The following is a 15,028-nucleotide window of genomic DNA, read 5'->3' on the forward strand; positions in this document are numbered from 1 at the left end:
CACGACCACAGATAAGATAATGACTTGAATTTTGACAACCGAAACTAAATAGCCGAAAGGGATAGTGCCATACATTAGAAAGGGACAGCGTGATTCGACCCTGAATCGCTGGCAAACTTTGGGTAACAGGTTATTCGTATAAAGATACAAGCTAATCTCGTCCTTATGGTAAGCGACAAAGTGGGACCTTTGATTATAGACTTCGACACAAATAGGTTTCATGTAAGCCTGAAAGGTACCCTACGGAAATTGCCTTTCAATATAGTTTTTTTTTTTTACAATATTTTCTAAAAGATACCTACATAAAAATCAGCACTGAGAATTTAAGACAAGTGAGTATTATTTTTACCTGCATTTAGCACCTGGTAACGGACAAAAAATGGCCGCCGGGCCAAGCTAGCAGGTACTGCAGGTATGCATAGGTACGCACTTACACTCAAAATACATGTACAAAGTGATGCAATACTTTTGCACGCGAGTGTACAGTGAAAAAAAATTATGGGTCCTGGTCCTGGAGGGAAAGTAGCTCATGAAACATTCTCTTATTTTTTTAAAGAAACAAAACTGCTTTCAGTTTTTTTTTTAATTCGTTTGTCTCGCCCGGGAATCGAACCGACTAAAAGTTCCAAAAAATAAACACCTCTATTTTATTCTATTAGTCGATTCAGTTTTTCTCCAAGAAACATTAGGTCTTACACTCGTCTATCGTACAAAATATCCATAAAATCGAATATTTAGTACTCAAGATTTTTTTTTGACAAGCTAAATTAAAAACAAATGAAAAATCTTTGAATGCAGTTTTGGTTCTTTTTAAAAATAAAATAATGTTTCCTTTTAAGTAAAATTAGTTAACTTAGGGTTTTAAGGCACTTTCCCTCTAGGGCTCATTAATTTAATCCACTCTGTATAGGTACACGGCTACACGTGGCTTTTCTTGAATTACATCTTTATATTGATAAGGGGTGCCTAACTTACTGAGAAAAAGCCTTAGGTACTTTTACTTTGAACATATTGTCGCACTAGGTAATAAATGCGAAAAAACCCACCGCAGGTTGATCATAAAAATTTACAAAGTGATAAAAGTGTAGCAACTTTTTAAGGGTGTAAGCTGTGACCGAACAGTACCTGCCAGGGTGCGATAAGGGGCGCGTACACAAAGATCCAGGTAATAAGCGTAAAAACGTAATGCTCACATTTTCTACGTGGAATTTAACTTGCTACTTTGTTGCATGTAATGCTACGAGTACGTAACAATGTTAATTGTTATAGACATGTGCTAGTCATTATCTGTATCAAGACCTAAGCAAACTTTGTAAGACATTACAATAATGTAATGTTCTTTGTATAATGAGCAAAACTGAGCAGTTTAAGCAAATCCTATGCAAATAGGTAAACAATGCGTCATATTTCTGTGATGAATCAATTAATCTACATATTTATGTAGTCCAGGGTTCGTAAGTAAAATACAGCCTTGCAAATTTCGCTGATACGCAAAATTATTACGAGCAACAACAGTTAAAAGGGGATTCGCGGTGGTTTATTTGTATTGTTTGGTTATCAAGCGTCCAGCGTAGTCGAAAGCGTACTATCTCGGCCGCATTCCTCGACCATTGCCGTTCATTCGCTCGCAGTTTGAATTTGGCGCGCGAACAGTAGCCGTCTCCCGCGCCTTGACTTGACAGCCACAGTCGGACTCGCCCTGCGGACCGCCGCCCGTGCGATGCCCAGAACTTTTAGTTTTATTTTGTTTTTATTTAATTCAGTGGTTCTACCGGACTGGTTTTTATTAAACACGAAGAGACTAAGTTTAGTTTAAGTGAACAAACAGTGATCTAATGGAATAAACAGTGCTTGATAGTAACGGTATGTAAGTTTTTTGTTTTGATTGTCCGACCTCGCGGTTATCGGCGCTGTGCTAAACTTTTTTAACTTGACTTCCTTTGTTTAGGACGCTGCACCCACGCCGCATCGTAAGTTTATAGTACCGCGTACTACGATATTTATGATGTTCGAAGAGAGAAGAGTTAATATCGAGGGTGTACCCTTGAACTCGGCGTCAGCAGGTGCGGCAAACATATTTCTGAATTCTGGTAAAAATACTAAAGCGAAATCCGATGGGACTGTCATTCATCTCAACACAGGTGATGGTCAAATACCTAAGCACGGACAATATTACCTTTCCTATTTTTTTTTCGCGCCACAGTCTAAAACTTTTTTTTTTTCTAGAAAAACCTGCGGAGGTCGGCGTACATATAAACACGACACTATCGATAGCGTCTTCTAAGAAAATAAAGCTGTTATTCATACTGAACTTTTTGTTGAGTGTACTGTGTATGGTGATAAGTAGTTCCATAGCATTTTACTACTGGAATGAGATGATTTCAATGAGAAGACAACTGGAGACTATGAGAGATCAGTTTGTATATCAAAGTGTGAAGGATGGACATCAAGATAATATTCAGCAGAGTGCATTAACCTCCGTGAGGTCTTATAAACCTGAAAGTGAGCCCCGGATGGACCCTAGTGTTGATGAGTCTAAACCTCGGAGATATTATGTTGAAGACTTGGGTGAAGATATGTTATTAGTAGACTCAAGCAAGAAGGCAGAGAAACAAGACAAGACTGATGAGCCTGTATTAGGCCTACCAATATTTCAAAAAGGTATCAATCTAACTCATTATTATATTTAAAAAAAAAGTAGTTCATAGTAAAACTTAATTAGAAAAAGAACCCATAAAGTATTGTACTTGTTATTTTAACAACAAACACATACATTCTGCCATTTTTACTAACTTGAAAGAAATGTATGTTACTAGAACAAATAAATTGTTATTTTATTTCTTTTCAGAACTTCTAGTCGCTCAATTTAATGGTGCTATGAGTGAAATCCACTTGGGATCAAAATGTGAGTAACAAAACTTATCATATGTTATTTAAAAAAAAAACATCTGGGACTTATAGTACTCATAGTCCATACAAAAGTAAATCTTTTCCTACAGACATTAAGATCGAAATTCATTTGAACACATGATATATCTCAGTTCTCAGACCTGTTTCTTAATTACCTTGTTATTTCTATTTTCCTGCGTTTACCATCAATGCCTTCATTCATAGACAAACAATTACATAACTCTAGTATCCGAGCCCCTATTGCAATGCCTTAGAGTTCGCCGGACTTGCATAGTATGAGTAACATATAAAACGAGAAATATGTAGTTAACATGATAATTTATGTGCCAGGATGTGTGTACAATACAAAGCCTGATTATTTGCATTAATCTCTGTACAATACATTCTAAAGTGTGCCTTTTTACATGGTAAATAAAGTTGAAATTGTAATGAGAGAGATGGGCCGCAAAGGAAACAATGAGCAGATGCTTGGAAGCTCATTGCTGTGACCACAAGAATTTAATTCTTTATGCAGGGCTATAACCGCGAAAATCAAAGTTCGCGGGCATCTTTCTCTGTCACTCTAATTAAGCCTTCATTGGAGTAAAAGAGAAAGATCCCCGCGAATTTCGGTTTTCGCGGTGGACCCTCTGATCTAGAAAGACGCTTACGCTTAAAGATTATTAAAGTGTGCAAAAGCATGTCATGGGTGCGAAAGAGGCAGAATACAAATGAAAAAATGTGAGCACTTAAGTTTCATAGCGGCCGCTAGCGGCCTGATTCAGCGTACAAAGCGTGTAGGAGATACGGACTGGAATATACTGTAACCAAAACAAATAATTTGCGTTTATATATATTATATTTAAACGAAATCAATTTACGCAATCACATATTACGAGTATTAACATCATTCCGATTATTATATCGTCGCGCTTTTGATTTTTGGCAGGTTATCTTATACAATCAGCTGCAAGAGATAAGGAGATAACGTGCCTCCTGCATAGAAATTTATTTTCAGGGGGGTCAACTATCTCTGCAGCTGACTACGTCTCTCGTCTCGACATGGCTTATTTTGCTACAAAAATATGAACTTTCGTGGTCTTAAATCTTCATACTAAACTGTGGAATTAACTGTCAGCCTTGCGGTATATCCGGACCGTTACGCTGCGTTTCACGTAAGCAAACAACTCGCGAACGCGAAGCGAAGCGGCGGCGGGCCCACGGAGTTCGCGTTCGCAATGAGATCGCCCACGTAGGACACTTCTATAGGTATCAAAAGATTGATTCACCCCGCTCCGCATCGCGTTCGCGTCTTGTTCGCCTACGTAGTACGCTGCGTTACGACCTTCAAACCATCAAGAAAAGAGTACTCCCATCTTAAATGCTGGCAACACACTTACTACCCCTAATAGCTTACCATCAGGTGATTCCTCTGCTCGTTTACGTCCTATATCATAAAAAACCGGCCAAGTGCGAGTCGGACTCGCGCACGAAGGGTTCCGTACCACGCAAATAACGGCAAAAAAATCACGTTTGTTGTATGGGAGCCCCACTTAAATATTTATTTTATTCTGTTTTTAGTATTTGTTGTTATAGCGGCAACAGAAATACATCATCTGTGAAAATTTCAACTGTCTAGCTATCCCGGTTCATGAGATACAGCCTGGTGACGGACAGACAGACGGACAGTGTAGTCTTAGTAATAGCGTCCCGTTTTTACCCTTTGGGTACGGAATGTCATGCGCATAGCGTAAAGAAGCCCAGAATGCGGGCCCAGTAGCCAATTAGTTCCACGACAATTAATTAAGTAACCAGACGATGTAATATAAACCTTCGTTTTAGTTAGGCAGCCATTGCAACCCGTCAGCCGGATTAGTGAGATTGTACTGTATATCCGAGAAAAAGAAAAAAGGACAAGGGGAAGAAGATCAGTTCCCGGAGTTATCCTATTAAACCTTACCTAACTTGAAACGTACTATTATTTTTTTCACCTCAGCAGCTCGAACAAGCCTACTTTCGTCACTCCCTGGAGTGAGGAAAGTGCGACTTTCCTCACTCCAGGGAGTGAAACAATGTAGCTTTTTAATTTAGTGAGGGCCATGAACTTCATACTTTTATTAAAATTTTTTAATGGTACGGTACGGTACGGTCCGGTCCGGTCTCGTCTCGTATCGTATCGTATCTTATCGTATCGTACATATTATAATACTTTTTTTTTTGTTTATTCTGTGTAATTCGAAATACATTTTAACCTTTAATATGTTCTCACTACTGAGGTGAAAAATTATGTGTGCAACACGAGAGCAAAGTTATTTTACATCTCGTGTTTTTGAGTCTCTCGCTACGCTCAAGATTCTACCTTAGAATCACTCGCTTCGCTCGTGATTCAATTATAGAATCTTTCGCTTTCTCGGGACTCAAAATAAACACTCGCAAGAAAAACCAACTTTCCTCTCTTGTTGCACAAATAACTATTTAATAACCACCGCATAGGGATTAAAAACAAATCCCACGTGGGTGAAGTCGCGGGCACAGGTGGTAATTAGCATAATGAGTAACGGAATGGTTAATATAAATAAGCTTATATCGGGTGAGAATTGTTTAGGCTACGTACTTTATTTTTCACTTATTAATCACGTTAATATCTCTAACCGTTTTTAGGGTTCCGTACCCAAAGGGTAAAAACGGGACCCTACTAAGACTCCGCTGTCTGTCTGTTCGTCTGTCACCAGCTGTATCTCATCAACCGTGATAGCTAGACAGTTGAAATTTTCACAGATGATTTATTTCTGTTGCCGCTATAACAACAAATACTAAAAACAGAATAAAATAAATATGGGAGGCTCCCATGCAACAAATGAGTCCGACTCGCACTTGGCCGGTTTTGAGATACAGTTAGTGTGCAAACATTAGTGCAAAAATCTGTATGTGACAACCCTAGCAAGTATAGATCAGATGAATGACATTGACATGTGTCAATTTAAAATGTAAACTTTGTAGGGTTGTCACTGATATAAGAATATTTCATTTTATTTTAATGATTTTGTTTTACTTTTTAATTCGGCTTTACGATTATAATAACTCTATTGTAGATCATTTAGATAACACTATCCTTTCAGCTCAGTCTCAACAAATGTACCCCTGTACCCATAAATACAGTGGTTTCGGTTTATTATGACTCCGCTTATATTGACCAACCGCTTACTATGACGTAGTTACTGTGCGAAGTTTGTTTTTCATATAAAGTTATTTGTGACAAAGTCGGATAACATGACTTCGCTTAGTGACAAATCGCTTACTATGACCTATAAATCCTATTTTTATGAAACTATGTCGGCTTATACTGACAAATTCGCTGGTTTTCGTGGCCGTCCCCACGTCTTTTCCTGCGAGAACGCGCTTGCCCTTTAATTTGTTTTAGTTTTGTTTCTCGGTGACAAGTTGATAATTATTACAACATCTCTCACAAAGGAATTTGAGATTAATTTAGAAAAAAATATAAAAATAAGAAGTAAATCAACTATGCTTTATATGACATCCGCTTAGTATGACGTGTTTCTCACTTCCCTTCGATGTCATTATAAGCTGATTCTACTGTACACGGTGTTTTTTTACGTCGTTAATTTCAAGTAACCTGCAAGAAACCGGTATTCTCATTATCTTCATTTTGGAGATAATCGATGATTTCTTTTTATCTGTTAAGGCCCCTACGAGCGTGTACACTTGCCTTAGGGCCTGTTTACAAATTGATTAGTGTTTCGTATGAGTGAAATTTGCTACTAAACGCAAGTACTATCCCGGACGATCGATATTCGAAATGTCATTGATATGTCATAGTTTTCAATTGTTTGGTGGATTTTAATATTAATGACCGTGTAACAACAGCGCTATTAATTAGATTTTACAAAAAGTAAAAAAAATATTGAACATTAACAATGCCATTCAGTTTCCTTACCCCGAAATTAACGGAGTTTAAAAAAAACACCGTGTAGATTATCTTTTACAGACAACAATCTGCAGTTTAAAATGGTGATTACGCGAAAGACGACAGACCTACATTTGGATTATTATCTTTCTATATATAACTGCGTATTATAATGTTTTCGATGCGCTTATAATAGATATTAGTGTAAAGCCAACAATCTATTATCAATCAGCACGTTATTTTTTTCGTGGAATTATCAACATCATGCTCTATTGCAATAACATCGAATCATCAGTGTTTTTCAACCCTCGTTAATATTTTACCGCATGACAAATAGAATTATTTGTTTAAATTTGAACTTGAATAAATAAATATTATAGGGACATTCTTACACAAATCGATAATTCCATTATTACTAAAAACCTTCCAAGTGCGAGTCGGACTCGCGCATCGAGGGTACCGTACTTTTTAATATTTGTTGTTATAGCGGCAACAGAAATACATCATCTGTGAAAATTTCAACTGTTCTAACTAGCTATCACGGTTCATGAGATAAAGCCTGGTGACAGACAGACAGACGGACAGCGGAGTTTTAATAATAGGGTCCCGTTTTTACCCTTTGGGTACGGAACCCTAACAATTAAATAGCCTGATGAAAATTGCACGCGCGCTTATTACTTTTTAGACCGCGGGCCAGGAACAGATTTCCATGACCAATCGCCACCCGGGCGAAAACTCGTATAGTGGTTAACGGCTATGTATGATGAACCCTCGTGAACGTCAGTTGCCGCTCCGTTGGTGGGTTGAGGAATGGGAGCAAAAAAAGTATAAAAAATTTTTTGTCATCGCCTCCCGCTTGATACTTTGTCAGATGATAGTTTAGATGCTATTGTAAATAAACAAAATCGTCAGCCGATTGTATCGCTGTGGAAAGACCGTCAGCTGGTCACATGAACATGTAAAAAAGAAAATTCTTTTCAGTCATCGGCGTCATCGTCTCCCGTTTGATACTTTGTCAGATGATAGTTTAGATGCTATTGTTAATAAAACAAATCGTCAGCCGATTGTATCGCGGTGGAAAGACCGTGTTACGTGTTTCGGTGGCTGCCATTCCTCAACCCACCAACGGAGCGGCAGCTGGCGTTCATTAGGGTTCATCATACATAGCCGTTAACCGCTATACGAGTTTTCGCCCGGGAGGGGATGACTGACGAAATTTGCGCCTGGCTCGCGGTCCATTTGTGGACTTGTGGAGTTCTCTCCAATGGTAAAAAAACGAAGTAGGTATAAATTATCATTGTTACTAACATCGGGCTGTGCATATTAGCGTGTCAAGTTAAATATCGTGGGAAAAATCAAAACACATAAACAAATACTTAATTATATTGTTTTATATAAAATAAGATAAATAAACATATAGTTCAGTCACTGTTATCATATCACTTGCACACTCATCATCGTCTATCTCTCTCAAAACAATCATAACAATGCAATATTAAACAGACTGAGTAAAACAGATTAGATAATAGTCTACTAACGATATCCTTTAGTGCTTTCTAGTATTAATACAATGACATCATTAGGGAAAATAACCAAAAATAAGAGAAAGCTGATTTTGGTCCTTCATTCCATAGTCGCTAATTAAATCGGATTACAAAAAAACCTGAACGCTCTATTAAGGACAAGGGCCTGACACTCTTTGATAGAGAAAGATAGTCTTATTGCGATTCCTATAAGAGGAAAGAGAAAATAGTGCCATGCTTTGTCCTTATCACCGACCGGGTAGCATCATAAGTAGGAAGCGATGGCAAAATACCGAAATTTATACGAGTGAAAGAGAAAAAATCCTATGCTGCCCAAATTTTATATGAATATTCTTTCTCTTACCCCCGGTCGCTCGGTGGCGCGTCTATAACTACTTGTATATGCTATGTCTATGATTAAGGACCAATACACGCGGGTCTTAATTAGTAATTTTACCGCTTCCGAATTTCGATATTGTAAGGCAACGTTTTTAAAATAATTAAAAATCGACAAAATTCGAACAAAATTGACACTTGGCGCGCATGGTTTTTTCCGTTCTTTCTTGCGAAATGTGACAGTGACAGCGGCAAACCGATGGAACGGCCTTAACAAAAACACTGTATCTACACATTAAAGCATTTAGGAGCGAACATGATACTTCCGACTATATATCTCATTTAACATGCCTACCATTGATAACATAGTAGATTAGTAGTTCAAGTACGTTGCGCGGTCATTAAAAATCTCAACAAGTATGATAAACAATATCTGCCGGTATACCTATAAAAATGGGTTTATTTGAGGGTGTACTCGTTGTGCAGTCACCTACTTACACTCGAGTACAACGAAATGGGGTCACTTTTAAAATTATTTCCATAGTAAAAAATAATTAAGTTGTAAGTAATTGTAAACCTGACAGCTAATATGGCCTTAAGTTATTCCATTCGTAATTTTAAGTAATTCTTCTTCTCTCTCTTCTTTGTCCGTCCCTGCTCCCGTTATCTGGGAATTAAGACTTAATAACTATTTCAAACTAAAACTGGACTTTATCGTGTAATTTTTTTTTACTTTTATTATCTCAATCATCCTTTTGTTTTCAATATTGAGGTCGTGTTCATTTATATTTTAAATCATCGTAAAAGTCAACGTTTTTATTTGTCTTTGGTGCGTTCTTTTTGTTTTGAAAAAAGTTTTTTTTTTTTTCAAAAGACAATTCGTCTTAAGCGATTTTCTCTAAAAACCATTGCAGAAATATTTCAAGAAACATTGCCTTTTACTTTTGTATGAGCATTTATCATTTAGGCATCTACATATACATATAGTAAACAGGCATAAGCATAAATAAATTAATTTTTAACAAGCAGAAACGTCTGCGATCGATGCTATTAAGCTTAGAATAAATTTAAAAGTAGAAAAATTACTGCCTTGGGTGAGACTTGAACTCACGGCCTCTGGATCGATACTCCAGCGCTCTGCCAACTGAGCCACCAAGACCTCATCCATAGTCAGCAAATCTTCCCACAATATGGGTCTAGGGGACCCTAGCGACATCTACCGTAAGAGTGTTACACTTCTTAAACGGCCACCGGAGTTCCAAGTCATATTGGATATTGGAGTATCGATCCAGAGGCCGTGAGTTCAAGTCTCACCCAAGGCAGATATTTTCTACTTTTAAATTTATTCTAAGCATAAGCACCCTAGAATCTCAATACCAGCCCACAAAAGGCATTGCGCCTCGCGAGTGACCAAGTAATGCTCTCAGTAAAACGTTTCCTGAACCCCATCTTGGTTCAGTATTAAGCATCATTACCTGCCCACCTACTCCCAAGCATGGATATTGCTATTACCAAAGCTATTACATACTTACCTAAATGGAAATCTGGCAGTAAAACAGCGAACATACATTGACTTCGTAACAACCCAAGTATTTTTGCCAAAAAAAAATTTTTATGCACACTTGTTACCGTTGTTATCTTTTAACAGACATCTACCTACTCATCGAAATGATTTTAACAATCCCGAACCCTAAGGTTGTGAAGTAGTCACAGTAATAACAGGTTATGATTTTAATCTGAATTTGTTATAGATATGATTTGCCAGTCAAAATTGCCGTTTCTGCGGCCATGCCGTACTGTTTGACCAAGATGTTAGCTTTATAAAGTTAGGACTTAGTTACAAAGTAAAAGCCTTGTTACCTACTACAAGATCGGATAATTTTTTTTAGTGTAAAAGCTATACGAGCGTGTAATTCTTAGCAACACTACATGATAGATTATGCTTTTGGCGAGATATTTTGAAAGGGGTTTGACATAATTATTGAAAGTCATAAAGATTGTCATATTATCATTAGTCATAATTCTGAAACCGTTAACTTTTCAGGATTTTCCTCAGGCTATCCTATAGATAGGTTAGGTTAGGTTTGTTTTATGGCAATCTTGAAAAGTTACGCGTTTCTGAGATAAACCAAATTAACGAAAATGTGGACAAACAATACATTATGACTTAAAACTATATGGGAAACAATAGAGACCCATTTTTATAACGTTAACGAATGACTTGTATTTCTTGTTACAGCAATAATTGGTCCATGGGAGCGTGACGTGAACGTCTCGTCTAAAGACAGCGAGTCCAAGATAGAGCTGCATTCTGAAAAAGACTACGTCACGATCAAAGAGAGTGGACTTTATTTAGTCTATGCTCAAGTAAGTATTTTATGTTTCCAACATAGACATAGTATACATATATACATCCATACTATAATATTATAAATGCGAAAGTCTGTCTGTCTGTGTGTTACCTCTTCACGCTTAAACCGCTGAACCGATTTAGTTGAAATTTGGTATACAGATAGTTTGAGTCCCGGGGAAGGACATTCAGAACTCACCCCTCAAGGGGGTGGAAATTTGTATGGGGAATCAATAACCGCTGAACCGATTTAGATGAAACTTGGTATGGGAATAGTTTGAGCTGTGGGAAAGGATATAGAATAATTTTATCCCCGAAATCATCCCTTAAGGGTGTAAAAAATGGGGTGGAAATGTAGTGTGGACCAATTTGGGGGTGGAAAAAGGATGTACTAAAAAGCAGTTTTTTTTAAAGAATTAAGGTACCCAAATTACTAATTCCACGCAGACGAAGTCGCGGGCAAAAGCTAGTGTAGTTATAGACGCGCCACCGAGCGACCGGGGGTAAGAGAAAGAATATTCATATAAAATTTGGGCAGCATAGGGTTTTTTCTCTTTCACTCTTATGAATTTCGGTATTTCGCCATCGCCTCCTACCTATGATGCCACCCGGTCGGTAATAAGGACAACGCATGGCACTATTTTCTCTTTCCACTTACAGGAATCGCAATAAGACTATCTTTCTCTATAAAAGAGTGTTAGGCCCTTGGTTTCCAATGAAGTAGGTAACTTTTAATTTTATTGTCTATGGCGTTGTCAATGACTTCAATGAGTTTGGCCGGGCGAAGTCTTTTACAGATGGCAACGGCGTGGGTTTTATTTAATCTGTAAACCCTATGAATAGTGTCAAATTATTGTTCGTTTTTGTGGGTTTTATGGCCTGGGCCCATTAAGCCACAGACAGTTGCCAATTCCATGAGTCCATACTGTTACAAAAAAAATTACCATCGCATCGTCGAAAGCGCCACGCTGTGGGCTGAAATTCGGATCTCAGACCTAGAAACCAATTGTTATTTTCTTTTTTTTTTATTAAAATAGATTTGATGAAATTAGATTGTTATGGAAACTTTGGAGTTTGGGACGATCTGCCATAGTCGTAATATTTTTTTTTTTCGGAAAAAATGTATGAGCAGGAACTAAAAATCAATTTATTTCAAAAACCGCGAAAAATATCGTAATATCCTCGCAGATTGTTATACCTACCACGAATTATTTGTAATTTATTGGCATTCTTCATATTTCCGTAACGGGTGCAGTTTTTTTAAATGTTTATTGTTTCTATAGAAAAGACACAAAAATCAAAGTTGTAATTGTAAGATTTTTTTGAATGAAACGGGTTTTTACGAGCATCTTTATGCTACCCTATGAATTTCAGATGAGGATCAAAAGAGAAACAGTTTTTAAGTAAAAGCAAAGCGGGTCAAAAAAGTTTGGGGGTACGTGTCATTTCTTTGGACATATCAACTTTGGACTGATCATACAGCTTAAAATAAGTAGAAGGTTTGCATGCCTATTATAAGGTTTCGGCAAGAAAATCAGGCTTGAAAGTTAATTTGTTTTAATATGTCCAGGAGAAAGACGCATAGCCTTAACTCATACTAATAAAGTTTTTAACACTAATATCGTAGTGCGAAAACTGCTGTGTATACGATCTACTTTTCAAGAATATTCATAACCACGTAAGTACATACATAAGTACATGGAGTTTTATATTGGGCACCACAGACACTGGCACTCTGCTGTGTAAGTTATAACGGGGGAAGAACCGCTAAATAAAATTCTGATAGGCAGTAAGTGTTAATACACTTTAATACCGAGATAGCAGGTTCCTGTTACGACAAGTTAAACCATTAAACATAATTATATAACATAGTAATACAACCTAACAGTACTTTGTAAGCGTCAATGATTTTTAAACAAAAACAAAGACATTTTTGTCATGACGCAAAACGGCTACTGTCCGCGCGTGAATTCCGTGCACGGCTAAGGAATGTTAGGAATGTTAGGCGTCATGACAGAGTGATGGTGACTGGTGTCATTTTGTACGTACGGGTGCGGCGCACACCCCCCACTTCCTCGACCTCCGAATGCACGGAATTGGCGCGCGGACAGTAGTTCCGCTAGTTAAAAAATACTATACTAGCGGAACTAGCTTTGTGTGTTTCGTTTCGATCAATCAATCAATACGTTTATTTCAGGCAAAAACCCATAGATAAAACTTACAAATTAAACTTAAAAATACAAAAAATAAATTGATATTACATTACATTACAATTACATTACAAAACAAATTAAAATTAAAACATCACATCGTAAAGTTAATGCTACATTCCGTACCAAATGATTTGGTGATTTCCAGTTACTTTTAGGTAATAATGCTGGTACAAAATGCTTTATTGCAATGGTTCCCCAGATTTCCAAACAGTTCTGTTAGCTTAAAGATTTTATCAATCACGTAAGGCGGTATGAAGTATGCACTATTTAATATAATCAAAATATTATTAAATAGATATAATAATTAAGTTTAACTGTACAATGTACGTGTTATACTAATTATATATTATATATATCGTCTGAGTACCCATAACACAATCCTTCTTGGGCTTACCGTGGGACTAATATTTAAAAAAATAACGTAATTGGACTACGAACTGCTAAAACATCACAAATTGTTTCTTCCACAGATAGTATACTTATCCCGAGCCCCGAACTGCTACTTCCTCTGGGCGCGGCAGTCCTCACAGCCGCGTCTGCTGTCCACCTGCGCCACCGGCGACAACACCTCCAACAAGAACCCCAAACAGGCTCAGATGTCCTGCTCCGTACAGACGGTAGCCAGGTTCAATACAGGCGACACCGTGAACCTGGCGCAGAGGGAACCCAACCAGATACTGTGGCTGAGGCCCGGGAACTCTTACTTTGGGTTTGTGAAACTTAGTTCCTAATATGGCTGTGAATGTGATAATGTTTGAGCGGCGGCGGCCCCGCGTGTGTGGTTACACTGGTGAAAACTTGAATTCTGAAAATATAATTACATGAATAGTTGCAAACTGAGTTATATTAAAAAATACGTAGTTGGAAGGGTCCCCGGTTCTCCATACAAACGTAGTTACGTTAGATTGCTCTGAAACTTTGTACTTACAATAGGATAAGGTATATCTATGTCTGTAATTAGTTTATGTAGCTTCAGACACTATAGTTAAAAAAATACAGCGAATTTAAGTTTTTCATACAAAACTTGTTTTTGCTGTATTTCGTTTGTTTTATAAACTGGAACTATATAAACTAATTACAGACCTAACCTCATGTCATTGTATGCGCAAAGTTCCATTACAATCCAACACGTAGTTTTAAAATGAGAACGAAACTCCGTGCCATGTACCATCCAAATTTTTGTTTGGATTTACGGGCACCTATAAAATAGTGACATTATCATATGTCTTTATAGTTTCTTCATAAAGCTACTAAGAGTAGGTATTTCGAGTTTTCCTTTTGTACAGTTAGGATTTCGACTGGTTCAGGATTTTTGAATACAACATTGACAATCAAACTAAACGAATAATAAGTTTTGTAACAGTCCAAAACGACACGCGGGGCTAAAGTGACAACGGAATGGTGCTAAATAGTTTAGTAAACGTGATAACGTCTCGGGACATTATTTAGTATAAGAAATGTAGAATTATAAGTAAAATTTACGCTTTAAATCGTGCTGAGTACGTGAGGCGAACAAACTTTTCGAAATGATGTACAGTGTTGTATGGATTAATATTAAGTTGTATTGAATTTCTGCAGAATGGTAAAGTTTAAGCAATCTTGTTCGAAAAATGTGTACAGAAGTTGACTAATTTAGACTCAAAATGACTCATAACACTGCCAAGTATCTCTACTTTTATCTTTAGTGGCATTTTGACCTCAGCTCCCTATAGTTACAGTAAGCTGCATAGATAACTGACCCCCTGCAAACAGGTTTCTATGCAAGGAAGTCGGTTATCTCGTCCGCTTACTG

The 15,028-nt window shown here is 37.3% G+C and overlaps 1 protein-coding gene and 1 non-coding gene across 2 annotated transcripts; one reads left to right on the forward strand and one right to left on the reverse strand.

Annotated features, from left to right (window-relative positions):
• Positions 1-1,534: 1,534 nt before the first annotated feature.
• Positions 1,535-14,781, forward strand: LOC134755601 (uncharacterized). Its single transcript, XM_063692086.1, has 6 exons — positions 1,535-1,863; positions 1,949-2,141; positions 2,227-2,661; positions 2,849-2,905; positions 10,913-11,040; positions 13,707-14,781. Exons 2-6 carry the CDS (start codon positions 2,003-2,005, stop codon positions 13,965-13,967), a joined length of 1,020 nt encoding a protein of 339 aa, XP_063548156.1. The 5' UTR covers positions 1,535-1,863; positions 1,949-2,002; the 3' UTR covers positions 13,968-14,781.
• On the reverse strand, positions 9,760-9,832 carry Trnad-auc (transfer RNA aspartic acid (anticodon AUC)). Its single transcript has one exon. It is a non-coding gene; the product is annotated as a tRNA-Asp (tRNA).
• Positions 14,782-15,028: the final 247 nt, after the last annotated feature.

The sequence above is a fragment of the Cydia strobilella genome, chromosome 3 (assembly GCF_947568885.1).
Source record: "Cydia strobilella chromosome 3, ilCydStro3.1, whole genome shotgun sequence".
NCBI lineage: Eukaryota > Metazoa > Arthropoda > Insecta > Lepidoptera > Tortricidae > Cydia > Cydia strobilella.